Source organism: Perognathus longimembris, chromosome 24 (genome assembly GCF_023159225.1).
Source record: "Perognathus longimembris pacificus isolate PPM17 chromosome 24, ASM2315922v1, whole genome shotgun sequence".
NCBI classification, from domain to species: domain Eukaryota; kingdom Metazoa; phylum Chordata; class Mammalia; order Rodentia; family Heteromyidae; genus Perognathus; species Perognathus longimembris.
Genome location: NC_063184.1, coordinates 31,371,238 through 31,393,393, shown reverse-complemented (window position 1 = coordinate 31,393,393; position 22,156 = coordinate 31,371,238). Strand labels below are relative to the sequence as shown.

Sequence of the window (22,156 nt, the reverse complement as noted above, 5' to 3'; positions counted from 1 at the left end):
ACCCTTCACGTCCAAGAAAAATGCCCCTGCAATTGAGAAAGTGCTGTAGATCTCCTGGACATTAGAAAAGGCTGGCCTCTGAGTTGGGAAGGCTCTCTTTAGCTGACAGTCCAGCCTAAAGTAGAATAAGAAAGAAGAAATAGATGATAAAACTAGACATAGCTTCTATTAGCAAGCAAACATTCTGGCAGCAGTAATAATTATCTATCCTGGGTGACAAGGGAGATTGTTCATGGTCATGACAACATTCTTTTTTTTTGCCAGTCCTGGGGCTTGAACTAGTGGCCTGCGCACTGCCCCTGGCTTTCTTTTGCTTAAGGCTAGAGCTCTACCACTTGAGCCACAGCGCCACTTCTGGCTTTTTCTGTTTATGTGGAACTGAGGAATGGAACCCAGGGCTTCACGCATGTTAGGCAAGCCACAGCCTGACAACATTCTTTTATAGAATAGAGAAAACACCAATCACTGGGTGGTAGTCACATAAATCCACAGCTTTCATATCACACACATGCATGTGTGTGAATAAAACAAAAGCCACAAGGCAAGAGCTACCCATATTACATACGTTGAATTGCAATCTTTTTTTTTTAACTTCCTTTTTTCAAGTGTTATATAAGCCCCTACATTTCCTTTTTGAACTGTAATTAGGAAAACAGCTATTACAAGGTCAATAAGAAAGGCGGCAGCGTAATTGATTCAATCTACTTGTAGGGAATCTAGACACAGAGTGAGCAAGTTTGAGACAGGAGGTCCTGTTCCCGCAGCTATTAGGATTATTCCGTTTGCACAACATCCAAAGCATAAAGGTCTAGGGAACACCTACTTAATTCCTATTAAAGGAAAAAGCAGTAAAGCTGCAAAGGAAAAAGCAGTTTTAATTCTGAGTCGGGCTGAATTAATTTACCAGAGGCACAACGCTTAGCACGGGAATCCTTGATGAGGCTGCCGTGTAGACGCAAGCCCAAGGTAAGGAGGTTTGGGGGCGGAAGGGAAAGGAGTGAAGGCCAGTGTCTTGGTTTGCGCGGACCACCCCCAAGCCCAGTGAGGACCCTGGGCACTACACCAGCACCGGGCATCACCGATGGCTGGGACTCTCAGTCACATTTTCAGCACAGAAACCTGCTTCTTTTGATCCATGTTGAGTCCAGCCCAACACTGCTAAGGGAGGGTCCAACACTGCTAAGGGAGGGTCCAACACTGCTAAGGGAGGGTCCGAGCAAAGGAGCAGGCCACAGCGGGGGTGAGGGGGGGGAGCTACAAAATGCCAATGGAGGCAGTCTGTGAGGAAAGCAATCTCTTATAAAGAGATCCAGGGGCTCCAATGACCACACTGCACCTTTGCATATCTTTACTCATCAAGAATGCTACAGCCCGGCACCGGTGGCTCACTCCTGTAATCCTAGCTACTCAGGAGGCAGAGATCTGAGGATCACGGTTCAAAGCCAGCCTGGGCAGAAAAGTCGTGAGACTCTTATGTCTAATTAACCACCAGAAAACCAGAAGTGGCGCTGTGGCTTAAGTGGTAGAGTGCTAGCCTTGAGCTGAAGAGCTCAGGGACGGCACCCAGGCCCAGAGTTCAAGCCCCATGACTGACCAAATAAAAGGAATGGAATACTACATTCAAGATTGGGTCCCAGCAGCCTTCCACACAGGAGATACTAACAGCAGTTAACTGATCTCCCATTCGCTGTTTACAGATCCCAACTGGCCGCAGTCATCACAAGAGCCCAGTCAACTTCCCTTTGCCAAGAAACAAAAGAACTGGTAGGCCAGTACATGCGCAAGCAATCAAAGAATTAAGATTCCAAAGCACCGAGGCTGAGGATTGTGGCTTAGTGGTAGAGCGCTTGCCTAGCATGCACAAAGCCCAGGGTTCGATTCCTCAGCACCACATCAACTGAAAAAGCCAGAACTGGCACTGTGGCTCAAGAGGTAGAGTGCTAGCCTTGAGCAAAGAGAAGCCAGGGACAGTGCTCAAGCCCTGAGTCCAAGCCCCAGGACTGACCAAAGAAGAAAAGATTCCAAAGCACCAAGTTGTAAAAGAATAAGTTGAAGTCATTCTGGTCAGGCCTGAATAGAAACTTAGTGGTGGTGAATCTGCCTCTCTCTCTCTCTCTCTCTCTCTCTCACACACACACACACACACACACACACACACACACACATCTTCCATATCCTTATTGAAGGTGCCAGATATTGCTTATCCTCTCCACGATTCAATCTGGCATCTAGACATTAATGTGACAGGAAGATTCTGTTCTCATTTTTATCAACTCCATCCTATGGCTGAAAGTGGTTGTTACGCTTAGCATCTCCTAAACCCACAGATTCCACACAGTCACACATTATTCACGTTTCTCCTGAAAGGCTAAATCCAGAATTCACAGTGACGGGACCAAATTCATATTTCTAGATAAGCCTTGGGTGAGCAAAAAGATTTGATTTAAACTCTAGATTTCTGAGTTTAACAATGTCTCTAAACTCGCCTACTTATTATTTTCCTAACTTAGAAAAGTCAACAGAAAACCTGCACATTGAACAGCCTGCATGATAAGTAGAGAAAGAACCTTCTTATTGTCTATTCCAGTCTATCCATGTGCCAAATAATGACACTGCGGTCCATAACAGACTGTATGTACAACAATGGTCCCACAAGACTATAATGGAGCTAAAAATATTCCTATCGCCTGGCAACAGTGTAGCCTTCAAAACAAAACACGTGCATTACACATTTGTACGGCACGCGTGCACACAAGTCCATTGCACTGCCAAGTCACATAAAAGCATCACAGATACAAGTATGTGCAATACCTGCTGATAGTAAACAACCATGATCGGTTAATATACTTATTGTGGTTTCGTTGTTATTTTGGAGTGTGCTCCGTCCAACTCTAGAAAACAAAAGGATGAACTGGTCTCCTGGGAGGGATTCCAGAAGACAATGTGCTAGTCATGGGATCTCCGTGATGTCTCCGAGGAATGCTATGAAGACACAACAGCTTGGCGTGTGCACAACCAACGGGATATGTGGTAATTCTCACCTTGTGTACCGCCTGGCTAATGGTAAGCTATATCATCATTGTCTTTTCCCTCCCTCCCTCCCTCCCTCCCTCCCTCCTGCCCTCCCTTCCTTCCTTCCTTTCTTCCCTCCCTTCCTTCCTTCCTTCCTTTCCTTCCTTCCCTCCCTCCCTCCCTCCCTTCCATGCCTTCCTCCCTCCTGTGGGGCACACTGACTGGCCCCGCCTGTCCGCCCCAAGGTGTGTAGTTGTTGCGTCTCGGGAGTGAGGCCCTGAAGAGCCCCGCCTGCCTCAGTCCCTGGGGGCGTGCTTGCTTGCACCGCCTCCCGGAAGAGGGATCCCGGTTAGCCCCGCCTGCCTTCCGGGTCCGGAACTGGAAAGGCGGCTCTAGCTGGCCACGCCTCCCGGCCTTAAGACCATGTGTAGCAAGATGGCTGCCGGCAGTAACCTGGGGGCGGTCCTGCTAGTACTTAGGCCGCCCCTTAGGGAGGTCCCGCGGCCTTCCGCCCTTGACTGACAGCTCGGACTGTCAATCATCGCCCCTGGCGAGGTATGTTACACCCTCCTCTTCCTGCTGCCATTGCCCATACTTAAGATCGGGTCCGCCCCACTAAAGCTGAGAGCAGTCTTGAACCTCTCCCGAGTGGTCTGATTGTCCAGCTGCCAGCGAAAGGTTGGGTTGGGCCGGGTGCGGGCGACTCGCCGCTCGTTACCTATTCTGGGTTCACACTCAGCAGGGTGCGCTTCCTTGCCTCTCCCGCTGGCTGGGAGAGCACCCGGGGTGCAGGGACCCCTGCACCTCCCTCCCTCCCTCCCTCCCTTCCTCCCTCCCTCCCTCTCTCCCTTCCTCCCTCCCTCCTTCCCTTCCTGCCTCCCTCCTTCTCTCTTCCTCCTCCTCCTGCTCCTGCTCCTGCTCCTCCTCCACCTCTTCCTCTCCTCCGTTGTGTGCTGGTCCTAGGGCGTGAACTCAGGGCCTGAGCACTGTGCCTGAGATTCTCACTCTATCACTTGAACCGCAGCTCCACTTTCTGCTCTTTGAAGAGTCTCACAGACTTTTCTGCCTGGGCTGGCTTTGAACTGCGATCCTCAGATTTCAGCCTCTTGAGAAGCCAGGATCCAGGTGGGAGCCATCGGTGCCCCTCTGTGCCAACACGCATTTCTCCTTCCCACGAAGTCGCCCTCGACTGGACACTGTCAATCCCACAGCCTCGGCCTCCTTACCTCTTTGAACCATCTGGAATTCTGAGTCCGTGAATTTACTTTAAATTCCCTGTCTTGAGATGCTCTCATTCTTCAGTTTCCATAATGTAAGCTGTTCTTCTAGTTTCAGAAGTCCATTTCTGCTACCAAGGGCCGCCTCCCCTGCCAGCCCCGATCTCCAGCGTGGGGCTCTGTGGAGCTCAGCCCCGATCTCCAGCGTGGGGCTGGTGTGGAGCTGAGGCCCGGCTCTCCAGCGCGGGGCTCTGGTGTTAGGCTCATCCATCCCTGCGGTTCCATCACCAGGATGGTGGTAAGGAGACCAACACTGCCGGGTGCATCGCCAGCAAACTCAAAATGCCCAAGGCTGCATCCACCTCATCCGCCCAGATCTCCTCTCTTCCTTGCATTCCTTCTCATCATGTCACCTCTCATTGTCTGCCCAGTCTCATATTCCAAGACCAGCTTCAAGAAATCATACCTGAAGTCTTCGGATTATGGTTATCAACCTCCAAGTAAGTATGTCCTAATGCAATTCTCCTACCTCCATCTCTCGGCACACACGACAGCCATTTTCTGAAATACTGCTCTAACGGGACTCGCTTAAGAACGGCCACCGGGATCAGGGCAGTGGCTCGAGCCTGCCATCTTGGCTACTTGGATTTACCGCCTGTCTACTTCCCACAAGAACCCCACACAGGACAGATACTATTGTGCTTCTTTGTTGGCACGTTACAGACGAGGAGACTGAAGCAGGAAGGTTGGCTTACTCACCCAAAGCAGTAAGGCTGTTTTGAAGTAGAGCTGGGACTTGGCGAGTCGCAGCCAGAGTCTCCTCTGGCCCTTGTCGCTCAGCCAGGCTGTCCATCTAAAGGACAGGACTGACAGACAGCAGTGTGCTTTGCTTTTGCACGCAGTGGTACGCAGGTGACAATGATTACACAGGCGCGTGGCTGCGAGTTCTGCTAGATCACCTGTTGATCACACCCCCAAGCCTTACGGACTTGCGAGGAAAGGTAATTTTTTAGGTACCCCTCCTTTTCCAGACGAATAACTCACAAGAGAAGTGGAAAAGATCACGTCCTTTGAATGAGCTAACAGTGCACCTGTTCAGACGGGGCCTCTATTTATTTCTTTTGTTAAGTCACTAAAATGTCACTCTACCACGGTGAAGCAAAAGTAGAGAGTGTGCCAGTTCGGTTCTTTCAGATCCTCCGGTTGTCTCGGGAAAAATCCCCTGGGGCACCAACTACAATTTGGATGATCGTCTGCACGGTTTGTGCCGCCCCTCCCTGCGGGTCATCTCACAGCACTGCCGTTCCCTCCTTCCCATGCCGTTCCAGGAGGACCGGCGTGAAAGCGCTCTCTCCAGAAATAGCTCACTGTTCTGCAGCACCCTCGGCGGCTGCCAACCCCGAGGTGGGAGCCAGCCTTCCTGCAAGCTCGTCTTGGATAATCTGCGCGGTACCAGTATGCTCTCCGTTGTCGTCTTCAATTGTCTCATTAGGATTGTGTTCTACTTCCGTGAACTGCACACCTCTCCCTCGGAAGGGACGCAGGGCTTCCCGGATCCCGTACCAGTGCATTATCGATATTGTACGGCTGTACAGTGCATAGTAATCTACTGAGCACTCCCTACATGCTAAGGGTGTTAAAAACATCATCTCATAAAATTCTCACAATGGACTTCCAGAAATATTGCACGATGCTTCTTGCAACGGATACCGGGCACGTCAACCTTGTGGTATGTTTTGGCTACATGTATACAGAAAAGAGGAGTTACGCCCAAATAAGCAACACAAGGAACGCTACACACTAACAAAGTGTGTTCCTGAGGAACCACAGGTGTAAATAATATAATGAGCAAGTAAAAGTACTCTGGGGCTATACACCAATCAGGTATTATCCAAGTCTAATTAAAATTCTAAGCAACATGCTTTCAATAAACATGTTCATGCTTTTAATGCTCACAATGATAGTCATGATGTCAATCCTATTTTTATCACGAAACGCTATTCCTCAAATAAATGAATTTGAGGTTGTTTTAAACACGCGAATAGCAATCTACCAATTTAGGGAGACCACAGTAGGAGAATATAATGAGAATGATTCATGTATAAAACTAAAATTAACATTTACTGGTACAAATTTGCATAAACTCCATTAGCAGGATCCTGGCTCGATTCTCCAGGAACACCATCATTTTTTATTAATGAAAATAACTCATTCCATGAAAACCATAACTATTCTTTAAGCAAAAATACATCAAAGGCATTACCATATGTATAAAGGATGAATTTGACTTGTGTAATCATTAAATCCATAATAATTTACACCTTACTCCATTAGAAATGTTTCTTGTCCAACAAAAGAATTGCATTGTGCAAATATATAACAAATTTAATAGCCATAGCAAATTATTAAGTTACTCGATCTTTGTGGGAAACGATTTCTGGACAGTTTACCTTTGAGGAAATTTCTTTCTTTCCTCAGATAATTAACCAAATTTAAAACCCACACACCTCAATGATCTTGTTGAAACTTATATAGCTCTGGTCTATACTCCCAGTTCTGTGTTTGTTACATAAGTCTGTGATTTTTAGCAAGTTTGGTAGGAAGGGCCCAGCGTACGACCTAGCGCATTTAAGTGCTCAGAATGAACAATTCTTTCCCTTGTATTCTCTCCAGTAGAGATTTGCTGAGTTAGTTGCTCCAATGGCTAATGGATGATTTGTATCCTTAATACAAATTTCCCTCCGGAATGTGGTCTCTCAAGGGAAGGGAAGATTGAGTGAGAAGAAGAGCTCTGGGAATGGCCATTCTGTCCCTCACGGAGGAGTTCAGGGGTTGCTAGAATGGCCAGTCTATCCCTCCTGGATGAACAAACTCTGTGGTTGCTAGAATGGCCACTCTGTGTCGCGCGTGAATGAGCTCTGTGGCTGTTAGAATGTCCAGTGGATCTCTCATAGTGGAGCTGCTGACGGCTGGGCTCCCCACTTCTCATCGCTCACCGCACTCAGAGCTACTTGGGCTCTGGGCCTTGGAAAGTCAGTTCCAGGATTGCTACAGGGCCCCGAGCTCATGAATACGGAAGCACCATCTGTGTTTGACACTGTTGGTGGGCTGCTTAGATAGCAGTCACCGTCAGGTGGAGGGGAATGCGTCATATCCATTTGCTGCTCTGCAAACCCAGGACCTGGAGGCCAATATCATGGCAATCGAAGCAACACCAGCAAACATCATGTTTATAAATAACACGGTATGGAGAGAGTACCTCATTCAAGTTTCTCACTCTCCAGGTCAGTATGCGCATGTAACCAGAAATTCCTATTCTTCCCAGAAAGATGGTAGGACCTTGTGACTGAGACTCACTCAGAAGCACATGACCAAAGAACAAGTGCTCAATGACACAAAATCTCTAGTCACTTTTCCTTCGTAAGCAAGAGGGTGGCTAAGTTGTATGGGGCAATTCAGTAGTGTTCCTTCACAATGAAATGCCCCCTTTCAGTTACCCAATAAATCACTTAAGAGCCAATGTTCCAATGGTGTGTTTCTCTGTTTTCTTGTTTTCATTGTTTCAGTGATACATGTGAACTGCAAACAGGAAACACAACAGAATGTGTTTTCACGAGTCAATGAACTGCAATTGTTTTACCATAATAGTGACAGCAGGGCCAGTTCCAATATTTTCACCTACTCACGACTTCACTTTAATATCAAAATGCCATTCGTTCTGAATTTCACAAACCTCACCGAGTGAAATTTCACATTACGTGCCAATGTTTCAAAGACTAAATGTAAAAACTGTAGAGCAGGCTCATAGCTATGCCGTGGTTCAAAATGAATTCCAATTAGTTTCTCTAGAGAAAATTGCCTTTCCTTACCCCTCCTGCCTATCATACAATGAATTTTCCACACTACAACCAAATTAATAAAGCTAAACACCAAAGACTTTATGCATAATAAACAACTACTTTATAGACTATCTCACAAGAAGAGAGGAAGTTGGTTAGTTTGGGATAGCAGGATGACAAGAATCATTTAGCTCTATTAAAAACTAGACTCTCTAATTTAAAATAATCTAGATTTAATTGGGTGAAGAGCTTTCCAAGACATGCAGAAAGGTCAAGGGGATGAGAAGAGACAAGGACTTTATAATGGGTAACACTTGGATTGTGATTAGGCATCACTGTGCGCGTTCTTGAGCGGAGCCCTGTGATTGGTGGGTTGTGGGGGAAGGGGCGTTTCTTCCCTAAGGTAGCCTTGTATAGCAAGGTGAGACTTTGAGATGTGCTTGGCTTCTTTGTAAACACTCCCTTTCAGAGCCAGGGGTCTCTCAGCAGGTGAAGGCATTAGAATGGGCCACAGTTAGCCACAACAATTAGCTAGTGTCAACAAGCATGGTAACTCATTCAAGAAACTTGTGCTATTTGCCAAGGTATGGGCTTCTGTCTCCAGCACTTGTGGGTTAAAGAGGACCAGAATACTAGCTAGAGGTGAGCTGGATGTGACGGAGGCAGTCCCGGGGAGAGATCACCATCAGCATGGGTGGTACAAGGCGATGGGATTCAGACTAAGTCTCTTTTCACAGCGATCACGTTGCACACAGTCTAAATGCCCATGACTTCCTCTTGACTGCCTTGCATAGCAGAGGAATTTCCCACAGCTGGGATGGATGGAGGATGAGTTTCAGCTCATGGGTGAGGAATTCAGGCTTAGGTTAAACACGTGATAAGCTCCCAGACCCCTGTGTTCAGCCAGGGTTGAAGCTGTTGGTGGCTCCTTTCCCACTGCCATTCGCCTCCAAGAATGTTGGAATCTTACCCCCACCAGTCGAATGACCTCGGGCTTCTGTGTCCAGCCCTCTCTGTTGCTCCATGTTCATAGGGTCCTATCAGGGCACAAATCCAGGCCGATTGTGTCCCAGCATCCTCTTTTCCTCTACTACCTTTTTCCGCCTCTTAAGTTGAATAAGGCCAACCTCACTGAATGAAACTGGGGGCTTCCTGTTTGGTAAAGACAACACGGTATGCCAGTCTCTTCAGACTGAAAGACTAGGCGGGTGCTGGTGGCTCACGCCTGCAATCCTAGCTACACAGTCGGGAAAGATCTGAGGATTTGGGCTTGAAGCCAGACTGGGCAGGTAAGCCTGGGAGACTCTGATCTCCAATTTGCCACCAGAAAACCAGAAGTGGAGCTGCGGCTTAAAAGCGGTAAGAGTGCTAGCCTTCAGCAGTGCCCAGGTCCTGAGTTCAAGTCCTACAGCTAACCAACAACAACAACAAAAGAATGAAAGCTTTTACAAAGAAAAAAAAAATGAAGTTTAGTATGTAAATTTCATTTGATCTGAATTAAGAGGCATGCCTTTTGTCGTTTTGCCCTAGTCATGCAGGACTCGTCATTGCTGCCCCTTGACTCTTCCACAGAAGTGTCTCTGCTTCCTCTGCTGGCTGCGCTTGTCCTGTTGATCTTCCCGCTGGCTGCCAAGATTGCATTATTGTTACTGAATCACTAACTCACGATTAAAGCAATCTTTACTGTACACATTTATTTTCATGTAGGATGCACATACTTTCAAAGGGAAACCGCTTTAAGTAATTAATGAAGAGCCGAGTGATAAAAGATCACGAGAGAGAACAGTGGAGAGTCGGTGGGGGGAAGAACTCCTGTTTGTACCGCACAGGGGATGAGGACCCCTAACAGCTGTGCACTGTGTGTCTCAGAAAGGGAGGAAAAAAGGACTTGGAATGATTTTACCATAAAGAAATGATGGCTTCTTGAGAAGATAAATAGGTTTAACCTGATTCCTCCTATATTATTAAATGTATACGTGTATGGGAACGTCGTGTGTTATGTATTATGCATTACTCTATGTGGTACAAATGTGGAAAGGAGGAAGGAATCTGACCACAGATGCGACCTGGGGAATGAAATAGGAGGGATGAGGGATGGTAAGTTTCCATAGCCTGCCTGTGCTTGGAGGAAAGAGATTGGACTACATGACTGTATTCCCTGTATACTTCTTTTTTTTTTTGTAAAAATACTGAGTAACGATAAGAAAAAACTAGAGGGGGGCTTTGAATCCGTCCAGACTCCACATTCCAGCCTTCCCGAGAGCACAGCTTTCCTGCGTCCACGCCCCACGCTGCTCGCGCTCTGCAGGAAGACCCACGTGAAATCAGGGTGGGGCACCCCTCATCTGAACCCAGATCCCCTCGGGAGCCCCTCCTCCTGCATCTCCATTACAGAGACGAGGAAGTCACTTGCCAACCGGTGAGGCCAACTCGAGACAGCCCCACCACTGAAACCCAGGCTTCCTACCAGCTGCAGTCTGCATCCAACATCTTCCAGACCGAAGGGTGCGGGGGGGGGGGGGGGGGAAGGGGTCCCCAACCACGAGGCTGACAGTGCTCTCACTGAGGAGTCCTGGCTCCTGACTCTGCACGTTCCATGTCATGCACGTGCTGCCAACCGAGTCTAGCTTGCCTCAAAGTGATGCTGACAAGTTGAGACCGAGGCCTCGGGGTAGCAGCAGGGGCGGCCTCATCCACAGGGCCTGGTAGAGAGGCGGCTTCTCTCCATCAGAGGAGTCCCGGCGAGTGAGCGAGCACGCGCCCAAAGACTTCACCAAGAGGCTATGAAACAAAACAAACACCCCCGAGAGCCTCTCCAGAGCTGCACCGTTAACCCTGGGTGAATCCCGTGTTCCCAAACTCCACCTAGGAAGGTCATCATGAGGATGAATTCGTGTTTATCTACAGAAGAATACTCACTGCAGTATTACTGATGTGAGAGAAAAGAAAAAAAATATCACGACAACGTTACAAAAAGTTCAAAATGTACCATTCGTTCTTTCAAAGCTACAGAAACACACACACAATATATATATATAGCTCACATTTGGTAACAGTACATATACGTACACATAATGAAATAAGTAAATAAACAGAGCAAGTGCGCCTTTAGGTTGTGAATGGGTTTTAATTACCATCATCCTCCTTTTCGAATGTTCTGTATTTTCAAATTAGTCTAGATGCCATATGCATTTCATTTAAAACGAGGACCCTTCTAAAAATTGTAGATAGCGAGATACACGACAATAAACACAACTGTCTTTGGCCACACATTTTGACACTTTCAAGTTCTTCAGTGGACTGCCGGTCTGTCTTTTTGCATGACACGAACCGGGCAACAAGTTCCTGCCACATTCTATGAGACAGAGTCGTGCATTTGTAATAGGAGACTCAAACAAAAACTCACCAACTTCATTTATATGAGCCCAAAACTCAGAAAGGGTCTTTAACGGCAGATAATTATAGCTTTCTACGAAAGCAGAGATGAGCATGTCAATGAGGCTCATCTTTCCAGTCTCCAGGTTATTTAATGATATTTACCAAGTACTTGCCATGTGCTAAGGACTCCTGTAAGCTGGGAGAACTTAGTCAAGAGGGGAAACATGTCTAAAATCTCTGCTCTTGTGGGGCTTCCATCCTGGAGAGACGAGTCACAGCAGATATTAAAGGAGAAGGTATGGAGGGGAGGTGGAGATGGAGGGGAGGGCGCCGTGTTCAGGAGCACAGCTATGGACGCCTTCGTGTGAGATCATGCCATAGAGGAACAGCAGAAGCCACCCGCCCTGTAGGCTGTGGGAGGAAGAAGGTCCTGCTGAATGAAGGAAATCACCCCTTCTCTCCCACTGTCCTTCGCTCATTTGCAATTACATTTCTGATGCGGATTTAGTCCGTTCGGGGCTACACAATAGTCAGATTAATAGCTTCCGTAGAAAGTGGAGACCAGGGGGTCGGGGGAGAAAGTGAAGAGGTAAAAATGATACGTGTGTGTGTCTCCTGACAAGTCTTTCTTCTTATTGTTAGTGCATAACTTGTCTGTGGAGGCAGAAAGTGTTTCTGCTAGACATCAGGTTGGACTGGTCAAGAAACCAAACTTCTTCAGAAAACCTTACCTAATATGTATGCTCATTACACCTCTCTTCCCAGAAAGGACATAGGTGAGCGACATACTTAGTACAGAATTATTTCTGTAATCTGTTTAAAAGTCATATTGTAAAATAATATAAAAATAACCCAACAAATGATGCAATAATATTGCGTGTTGTTCTGCAAACCATCATACATTAGAAATAGACAAAGCCGTATGATAAAAGCAGCTTGGTCCTGGCCCACAGACACGGAGAGCAATGGAATGGAATGGAAAAGCCCGAAATCAACACCTACAGCCATAGCCCCTCGAGTCTTGACAAATGTGCCGAGTCCTTGGGAGAAAAGAGGGTCTCTTCAACAAGTGGTGTTGGGAAAACCAGAGCTCCACCGGCGGAAGACTGAAAGCAGATCCTCAACTCTCAACTCGTACAACATTTAAATCAAAATACACCAAATATCTCAAGGCACAACCCGAAACTTTGTGACTACTATCGGATAACAGGGAAATCTTTGAGGATACAAATACAGACGATGAGTAGTCCTTGAGTAGGACTCTGATAGCTCAGGAAATCAGAGCAAGAACTAACAAATGTGGCTGCATTAAATTCTCTGGACACCAAAAGAAACAATTATCAGACTAGACAGACAACCCACAGAGCAAGAGAAAGCTCACCATCGATTCCACAGATAGAGAATGAATACCCAGGATATTCAGAGCCCCAAACACTAAAGAGCAAAAGAACCACTAATCCTATCGATAAATGGGCAGATGAATTGACTGTATAATTCTCTGCAGTAGAAATACAAATGAGTAATAAACAGATGAAAAAAAAAGTGCTATTCTTCGGCCATAAAGGATGCTAATTTGTCTATTTGTTTTGTTTTTGTTGCCAGTCCTGGGGCGTGGACTCAGGGCCTGAGCACTGTCCCTGGCTTCTTTTTGCTCAAGGCTAGCACTCCACCTCTTGAGCCACAGCGCCACTCCGGCTTTTTTCTATATATGTGGTGCTGAGGAATCGAACCCAGGGCTTCATGTATACGAGGCAAGCACTCTACCACTAGGCCATATCCCCAGCCCCAGGAAATGCAAATTTAAGATGGCATGGAGATTCCATCTCCCCTCCCTCAGAGTGGTAAACATCAAGAAAATAACAAATGTGGGTAAGAAGAGTGGAAGAAGGAACCTACATGTAGTATTTATGGGAATGTAAATGACTACAGCCACTATAGGAATTAGAAAGGAGATTCCTTAAAGAACCAAACATAGAACTACCACCTAATCCTGCTAAACAATTCCTTGTCTTGAGCTTGCCAGCCATGCTCTCCACCACTTGAGCTAGGTTTTGGCAAATGAAAACCATTTATAAGGATTCAGTTTCACTGCAAGAATATCACTTAACACATGCAATGAATGATGGCTTCTAATAACAGAGGCTGGGATTCTGGCTACTGGGTCGCTGTTTGTCTACAGAGAGTCAGGTTGAAAGTTAGGGTTTAGTGGAAAATAACCAAGTCCACGCAGTTGTGTGCACTGAAGAGGGGAAAGTGAAACTGCTCGCCAGAATCTCTTTACGCGTCTTAGAAAAAAAAATGAAGTGGGAACTGAGGCTGTTAAGAAATACGTTTTTGTTTTGTCAAATAACAACGGTAGAAGGCTTGGGGAAGAGGACAGGGTGGTACACACCTGTGATTTCAGCAAGTCTGCAGACAGAGGCAAAAGGATCACGAGTTAGAAACCAGCCTGGGAAGTTGAGACCCTACTTCAAAAACAGAATAAAAACCAAAGGATGGGGACATAGTTCAAGTGGAAGGATGTTTGTTTGCTCAGCAACCCCAAGGCCTTGACTTCAAGTGCCAGGATCTGCACAGAAATAAACAACACACAGACAATTAGAAAGATATACAGTGAGAAGGCAGCAAAGCCAGGACCCAAAGCCAACTGGTTTCTCTAGATGCCATATTTCTACTTAACTAAACAGCCTGTAGAAAATTCTGATACCTCAGTGTCCTCAGACGGCACCTGAACGTGTGCTGCACACACTCGATAGCTGCTTGCTCTGGCCCCTGGTTGTACTTGCCTTGAAGACGTGGTCCTTCCTATTTCTTTAAGGAGCATACAAATTTCTGGTCTAGTACTTGCACAAGTACTAGCTGACATGGGGGGAGGGGGAGGACAAATGAATTGAAAGGCAGATAACGAATAGTATGTCAAAGAATAACTATCAGTCACCGGGAAATGCACATTTGGAGGAACAAACTAAAAAACACAACCCATAACAAATGTTTATGAGAAGGTGGAGAAAGCCTTACCCACTGCTGGTGCAGATGGGAAACAGCTCCATACATGGGAGAATTCTCTATTAGGCCCTCAAAAGGCCTACCCAGAAATTCGTATTGGGAAAATGCCTCCAGGAGAAACATCCACACCAAGAATATACATACATTCCCTACCAGTATTATTCATAAGACCTCCAAAGTGGAGATAACCTATGTATCTATCAGTTGATTAATAAATGCAATGTGACACATCCATACAACAGATTATTTGGCAATGACAAAGAATAGGTAATGACACACACTACAACCTTGATAGACTTTGTATGATTCCACTCAGATGAGTGGAATCTTCTTTCCATATAGAGATGGAAGATTCCAGAATGCCTACAGCTGAATGTGAACAATAACCGCTAAGGGTAGAAGGTTTTCCAGAATTAGATAGTAGTGAGGTTTAACACAGAACACCGAAGCACACTGATTGTATACTTTAAGTAAGTGAATTGCAGAGTATGCAAATTACACACTAATGAAACTGTTACGCTGAGCAAAACCAAGTGAATCCTTGCAAATTACTAGTCTATCACTGGTGACTCTGTATCATTGAGGATGAAAAATCATAGTTTTAGAAGGAGCAGAAACTCAGAATCACTTAGGCAGAAAAAAGATAAAAACCAGAAGGAAAGGAAAGGGGTGGATCTGAGGGAGAGTGCTTGTCTAGCAGAGGTGAGGACCTGGGTTTGAGTCCTAGACTTCCAGAAGTGAGGTGGGTGGAGCACGGCTTCACTGTCCAGACGCTGAGTGTGTGGGGGGTCAGGTTCCAGCACACACCCAGCTAGAGTAAGAGCTCTGCATTACTCAAAACCTAGCCCCTTCTCGCGGGCCACCCCACCCCCTCCGTTCCCAAGGCACCCTCTACATGGGAGAAATGGTGCGACGTCAAAACCATCTTCTCGGGAACTGAATTGAAAATTCACCACCACAGGATCCCTGGTGGAGCGTATCCCAAAAGCACAGAGCGAGAAGAGTGGAGAGCATCTACCATGGAGTTTCCTGACGTGAATCAGAGAACGTAGACTCACGTGGAACGAGCGAAAGTCAAGCCTCGTGTTCTGGAATAAGTGTAAGACATTGAGACAAGTGCTGGTCCTTCCCGGGACTCAGGAAGAAGTCAATTTCAGAGTCGGTGACGGGTTTGCCGTGCTCCCGTTCACGTAGCTCCTTAATGACGAGCAGTCCAAGGCAGTCTTTGACTAATATGGGGAAATATAAGGAAAAAGTGGAGTTTTCTAGCTAATACTGTAGGTACAGTGTTAACATACTTGGGAGTCAAAGAACTATTGCACATTAGACATATTGCCCTTACATATTTTTTTTTGCCTCTATCTTTGAAAAACCTTGCACTCTCTCACAAGGTCTTCATCGAGTATCATTTATGTGAAATCGTCATTACGTGGAAAAATCAACTTGGCTTTCTTTAAAAACAGGCAACCCACGAATGGATCCAAACTGCTGGCACTTGTGGGAAAGCCTTTTAAACAGGAGTAAACAGTGCCTCTCAGGTCCATGATCAAAGAAGCTACACTGAAGACCTCATGCTTATGTTTATATCCCCAGAAACATTCAAAGAATGTTCTGCAGTCAGCTAACCAACCTCCTTGGAGTTTATGAATCCACGAAAATCTCCATGGCTCCTTTCCCATCCTCTGAATCTAGTTTTACTCTACGAAAGGTTAATGCAAAGATACTTCACACCACTTAATGCACTACTCCTCCATTGCCCGCACATTCTCGGGTATCAAGTTCCAACGGTGTTCCTACCACTCAAGATCAGAATACAGTATTTTCCCCCAGAGAACTGTTGAGCTCCAGGAAACAGATCAGCTACTTCTAAAGTGCTGCCCTCTAACTTTTCAAAGACAGAACCAGCTGCCTCTTCCCTTCATTAACTAACATGCAGCACTCTGTGTTTTGTAAGTTTCAAACAACTTCCCTCCCTCCTTGCCTGTTTGTTAGGGTTACAGAGATTCTTGACCCAAACAGCTGGTGTTGTGTATTAGAGGCAAATCAACTATTTCCTAATAAGCAACAGGAACCCCTAGAATGGAAGCTTGTCCCCTTTGAGAACACCCTTGCGAACACGGCCAGAGCTTGGCATGCTACGCCAGTAGCCTGTTTACTATGTTCTCACTTTTAAATAAAATAATGCTTTGGTTCTGCTACTATACTCAGCAAAGGCTGATCACCCTTCCTCCCAAGACACCACACAGCCTCATCCCAGGAGTCGGGGAGCCCAGGGACCCCACTTGGGGAAGGAGAATCCCTTTCTTAGACCCCTTGGTAGAGGACTCAAGGAGCCTAGGCCGCTAAAACTAGCAGCTCTTGCTGACAAACCCGAATGACAACAGCTTTGAGGTTGCTGAGGTTTCTGGCCACGGAAACGTGGCTTGTGTCAGGCACAGTTATCTAGGTGAGTCCTGGGGTACTAGTGGATTCCTAGCCACTACACTTGAGATCCTCAAGCAGAGCGAAATGCATCATCCTGGCCACACAGCAAACCAGCAGCCTATCCAGAACGCTCCACCAGGCACGGGTCAAGCAACGCTGGAAAAGTAGTTGGAAGTGTGGATTATTCCTGCAGCCGTCCGCGCAAGAGTTGCTCTGATGACAGCCTCACAAAGCACCCTGCTTTTGATATTATTTATGACGTCTGTGAAACCCAGTGGGAGGAGGAGGGCGGGGGGGGGGTGTTAATCTCCTACAAAGAACTGAAACGTGACTCGCAGGAGCAAGTTCGTGGTGGTAACCTGTTAGCAGGGAACCCTCCCCAAGTCCACGCACACAGACAGAGGAGGCAAGGGTCGGGGACACCCGGGAGGCACGCACACGAGTCATCAGATCTCCCCGTCCCAAGCCAGAGCAAGACGGGGGCGGCGGGGAGGGGGGAAGTCCCGCCCGCCCCCCTCCACGCCCCTGGCGACCCCATCTCCCGAATTCTTCCCGTGGAAAACAAGTCAGCCCTGCTCAGGGGACCCCGAGGCGAGGTGTCCCCAGCACGGCGAACGAACCCCGACCCCTCGGTTCCCCCCTGCGCGCCCACCCCCCCAGCCCCCAGGTGCTGCCAGGAGAAACTTAAGTACTGAGTCGGAGAACCTAGACACGCCAGGGCGCAGCACCCACGGCTGCGTGGGGGTGGGAGTGGGGGGCCGGGGGCTGCGGTGCCCCGGCCCCGCGGATCCCCCACCCCCCGCTCCGCCCCGCATCCCCCCCCTCCCCACCCCGGCCCCCCGCGCGCGCGCGCGCGTCTCACCCGCGTGCGGCATGGTGAGGGTGTCGTTGGCGCCGGCGCCCACGTTGAAGATGACCGCGGCCGAGGCGTTCTGCAGGAAGGCGGTGCGGATCTTGTCCCGGTAGGTGCAGTTGCCCCGGGGGATGAGCGCGATCCAGGGCCGGCCGTGCGCGGGCGCGGCGAAGGCGGTGCCGGGGTCGCAGGCCAGGCGCTCGTGGGCCGCGCGGGCCATGGCCACCTCGCCGCGGGCGTCGCGCTTGGGCGAGTGCTCGCCGTAGCGCCCGCACTCGGTGCGCTCCGAGCGCAGCTCCGCGCCGGCCCCGGCCCCGGCCCCGGCCCCGGGCCCCGGCCCGGGCTCGGCGTAGGTGATGTTCACGAAGGCGGTGTACCACTCCTCCTTCTCGGCCACCGTGAAGTCCAGGCACAGCAGATGCACGAAACAAAAGGAAAGCAGCCATGTTGAGAGAGCCAGGCTGCGGCACGCCTGCACGAGAGACATGGCCACCTGTCTCCTCCGCCGGGTGCCCGGGCCGCCCGGCCGGCGAGCGAGCGAGGGAGCGAGCGCGTCCCGCTCCGGCCGCCGCCGCTCCCCAGGCCGGCCCCGGCGGGCCCCCGGGCAGGCGCGCGCGCGCGGGCGGCGGCTCCGCTTCCCCCCGCGGGGACCCGGCTCCGCGTCCCCGCTCAGCCCAGGCGCGGCGGCGGCGAACGCATGCCGCGCCCGGGGGCCGCCGGGGGCTGGGCGGCGGGGGGCGCCCCGGGCCGGGCGCGCTGAGCGGGGGGAGGAGGAGGAGGAGTCCGGCTGCCGAGCGCCCCGCTCCCGCGCCCGGCTTCCCCCGCGCTCATAGGGCAGGCGGGCGCCCTCCGGCCCCGGCCGGCGGCTCGCAGTCCCGGGTGCTGGGCCGCCCCGGTGGCCCGGGCTCCGGCTGCCTGCGCCCCGCGCCCCGCGCCCCGGGCCCGGCGGAGTCGGGGACACTCTCGGCGGCGCGGGGAGGAGCGCGGTGGGCGAGCGTGCGTGAGTGTGTGCGCGCGTGTGTGTGTGTGTGCGCGTGTGTGGAGTGTGCGCGCGCGCGCGAGGAGGAGCTTCGTGTGATGTCAAAGCTCCCGGGCTCCCCGCGCCGCGCGCCCTCCGTGCGTCCTCGTGGCCACAGCGGCCCCTGCCGGCCTGCTCGCTGCTTCTCCGCCGGAGCCTGGGACCCCGCTGGAGGGGGGGGGGGGGGGGGACAGAAGCCACGCCAGGATGAGGAGGAGGAGGACGACGACGACCTTGCGACCCCAGGAGGACCGGGACCGCATCCCGTGCCTTGGGTAGCGCAAAGCGTCTGGACCCCTGTCACCCCCTGCCGGCCACTCGGCCCGGGGATCCTTCCAGAACCACTCCGTGGCCGCCACGCTTCAGGGGGGACCCCCGTGCCGGCGGGGTCTCCGGGGTCTCCACGGGGAGGTTTGCTCGGATCACCGTGGAAAGCCGGTTCCCCCGCTGCTGGCTGATCGGCGGGGGGTGGGGGGGGACGCAGTTCCTCTAGAGCAGGGTTCTGGAATCGAGGACACAGCCTGAGTCCTCACAGATTAAATATGTAGGCTGTAGTGATCCCCTCCCCGCCCATGGCTTCTGAGCAGAAAAACAGGGTCCCAAGATACACCCGTGACTTTCCAGAGAAGCGGCGCCTTCTTAGTCACGGTAGTTAGAAATAAACCTAGCTTTCCCCCAGGACCTTGCCAAGGCCCCCTCCCAGCCATCCCGGCCAGGGGGAAGGGAGCCCGGCTGCACCCGAGCCAGAAAGACGTGGAAGAAGCTGCTGCCCCTGCGGCGCTGGGCCTGCCGGGTCTGCGTGCGTCCCTAGCTTATCCATTTTAGAAAATAGGCTTCTAGGCAATTGGGACGGTGCTCTTTATAACCTTAACACCGAGGAGGCGCAAGGGGGACCGCCCTGAGGCAGGTCCCAGAGCACCTGGGATCCGAGGAGGGAACCTGGGTAGATTCTGCTCAACCGTGACTGCAAACCCTGTGGTTGCATTCACCTCTCTTATCTCTTAGCAACCTCTCTCCAGCCCCAAGACTTGGAGAATGTCCGTTGAGAGTATATGGCTTGCTGGGTGCTGGTGTTTCACGCCTGTAATCCTAGCTACTCAGGAGGCTGAGGTCTGAAGATTATGGTTCAAAGCCAGTGTGGGCAGGAAAGTGAGACTTTTTATCTCCCCTTCACCACCAAAAAAGCTGGAAGTGGAGCTGTGGCTCAGGTGGTAGAGTTCTAGCCTTGAGCACAAATGCTCAGGGACAGCACTGAGCCCCAGGATCGACACACATACACAGGCACACACACACACACACACACACACACCAGAAACAACAACAAGAATATGACGCTGACTCTTAGTATAGTCATATGCTCAATGCACTGACTGAACTATGTACCTTGAGGGTACAAATAGGATGGGGAAAGATGAGGGAGAACCGTGGAAGGTGTAATTATTGATCAAGGCGGCTTGTGCCCCTACGTAACCTTACTTTTGGAATGGAAACTGCTTTGTACACCTATTTAGTAAAAAACAAAATGAATTTATTTAATTGCTTATTTAAAAAGAGCGTAGTGGTTGTCTCTTTCCCTTCCTTCCCTCTGGGGAATTTTTTTCTTTTTTTAAATAGGGCTGGAAAGATGGCAGGGTAAAGAGGCAGCATCATTCCACGCCTAGCAGACTGCGATTTCAAAGGACTATTGGACAAAAGGTAAACTATTCAGTAAAATGGTAGACAGGGTTTTCTGCTGGTGGAGGAATTTACAAAGGTGAAAAGAAAGCTATTTTCAACAAGAACAAAAAAAACCCAAGGCGTTGAATTAGAGTGTGAAACCCCATTTAAAAAGAGCTACATGTCACACATGGTCAACTTTCAAAACAGAAAGGAGGGACAAGGCCACAATGCCACCCAGAGCACCGGACATTGAACTGTGATATCACCATCTGTCCAGTGTCTGGGCTCAGATAGCATTAACTTCAATTTTCTATGCTTTCCAAAATCTGAAAGCATGTCTCAAACTTTTTATTAGGTTAAGAAAGACCTAAGTTGCTAGGTGCTGGTGGCTCACACCTATCATCCTAGCTACTCAGGGGGTTGAGATCTGAGGATTGCGGTTTGAAGCCAGCCCAGGCAGGGGAGTCCATGAAAGTGTGATCTCCAATAAACTACTCAGCAAAGGCAGGAAGTGGAGTGCTAGCCTTGTGCACAAAGAGGCTTAGGGACAGCACCCAGGCCCCGAGTTCAAGCCCCAGGACCAGCACAAAGAAAGAAAAAGACCTAAACTCTCAGAATTCCCATCTAAATGAGATTCAATAATAATCGGCTAAAAGTTATGGAAATAAATATGAAAACCACAGGTACATGCACAAGTGTGAGTGGTATGGACATATACAGTTATGAACTGCTGTCCTCTCCATGAATGGGGAGGTGAGGAGTAAATGGTTTTCAGGACGCCAGAGGTCTTGATTTCTATGCACCATCTCTGTTGGAAGGCACCCTGGCAGATTCTGGGGCTGAGTGTGAGAAAGCACACAAGCCTTCCGCAATCCTGGTAGGCTTGTGTTCGAAGCATGATGAGATCATGTCAGAGTGACACAGGAGCCATAGGCCAAAGCCAAGGACAATTTCAGAATCAAAATAAATACCGATAGTTATTGATTGGCTATATCAGCGCTGACTCTATACTAATATAAATAAGTGATGGAATAAATAAGTAGGGAAGAACTCCGATGATCTCTAATGATAGACATACTCCTAATTTGGGTGATGATAGAAAGTCACCCTTGGAGAGAGTCTTGATTTGAATGAAAGTCAATGGAAACTAAGGTGTGTGTGTGTGTGTGTGTGTGTGTGTGTGTGTGTGTGTGTGTGCATGCGTGTATTTGATGTTAAGCAAGATGTTAGCCTCACCTTGAAATGTCTCTTGAAAAGTACGTATGAAGATGGTGAACTTACTGGAGATACGTGGAAGACGCCGACTGGACCCAGTGATGGTGACGGATGCCATCAGCACACCACAGTCAAGGAGCGGAGCTTGTATTTCTCAGCGAAACGCGCCGATTTCATAGCATCCATCCCTCCTGTCCCACCCCCGCCGGCCATACGTGGCCCGAGCCTGCACACGAGGAAGCCCTGCCTGCACGGGTGCAGGGGGAGAGACGGCCTGCCAACACGGGAGGTGTGTACTCGCTACTGGTCGCCGGCCCGTGAAAGGCAAAGCAGGACCAACTCACTGCTGCAAGTTGAAAAAAGAAAAAACAAACCCAGGGACACGGCAGCGCATACGGCAAGCGATCCTGAGGTCCTGGCTCCTGGACTAGGGAGAGAAAACAAACCGTGGGCAGAAATGGAGTGAGTTCTGTAGACTGGGAGGGCCTGTCTTATCAGTGGTGATTTCCTGCTATGGATGTTTGCCTCGTCATTT

The 22,156-nt window shown here is 49.4% G+C and overlaps 1 protein-coding gene across 1 annotated transcript in view; it reads right to left on the bottom strand.

The window, feature by feature from the left end:
* Window positions 1–21,739, bottom strand: part of Rnf150 (ring finger protein 150) — a 111,653-nt gene extending 89,914 nt beyond the window's left edge. The window contains exons 1-2 of the mRNA XM_048333554.1: window positions 21,643–21,739; window positions 17,739–18,611 (exon numbers count right to left, since the gene is read on the bottom strand). Coding sequence (XP_048189511.1) covers window positions 17,739–18,611; window positions 21,643–21,739 — 970 coding nt within the window. The remainder of the gene's footprint in view (window positions 1–17,738; window positions 18,612–21,642) is intronic.
* Window positions 21,740–22,156: the final 417 nt, after the last annotated feature.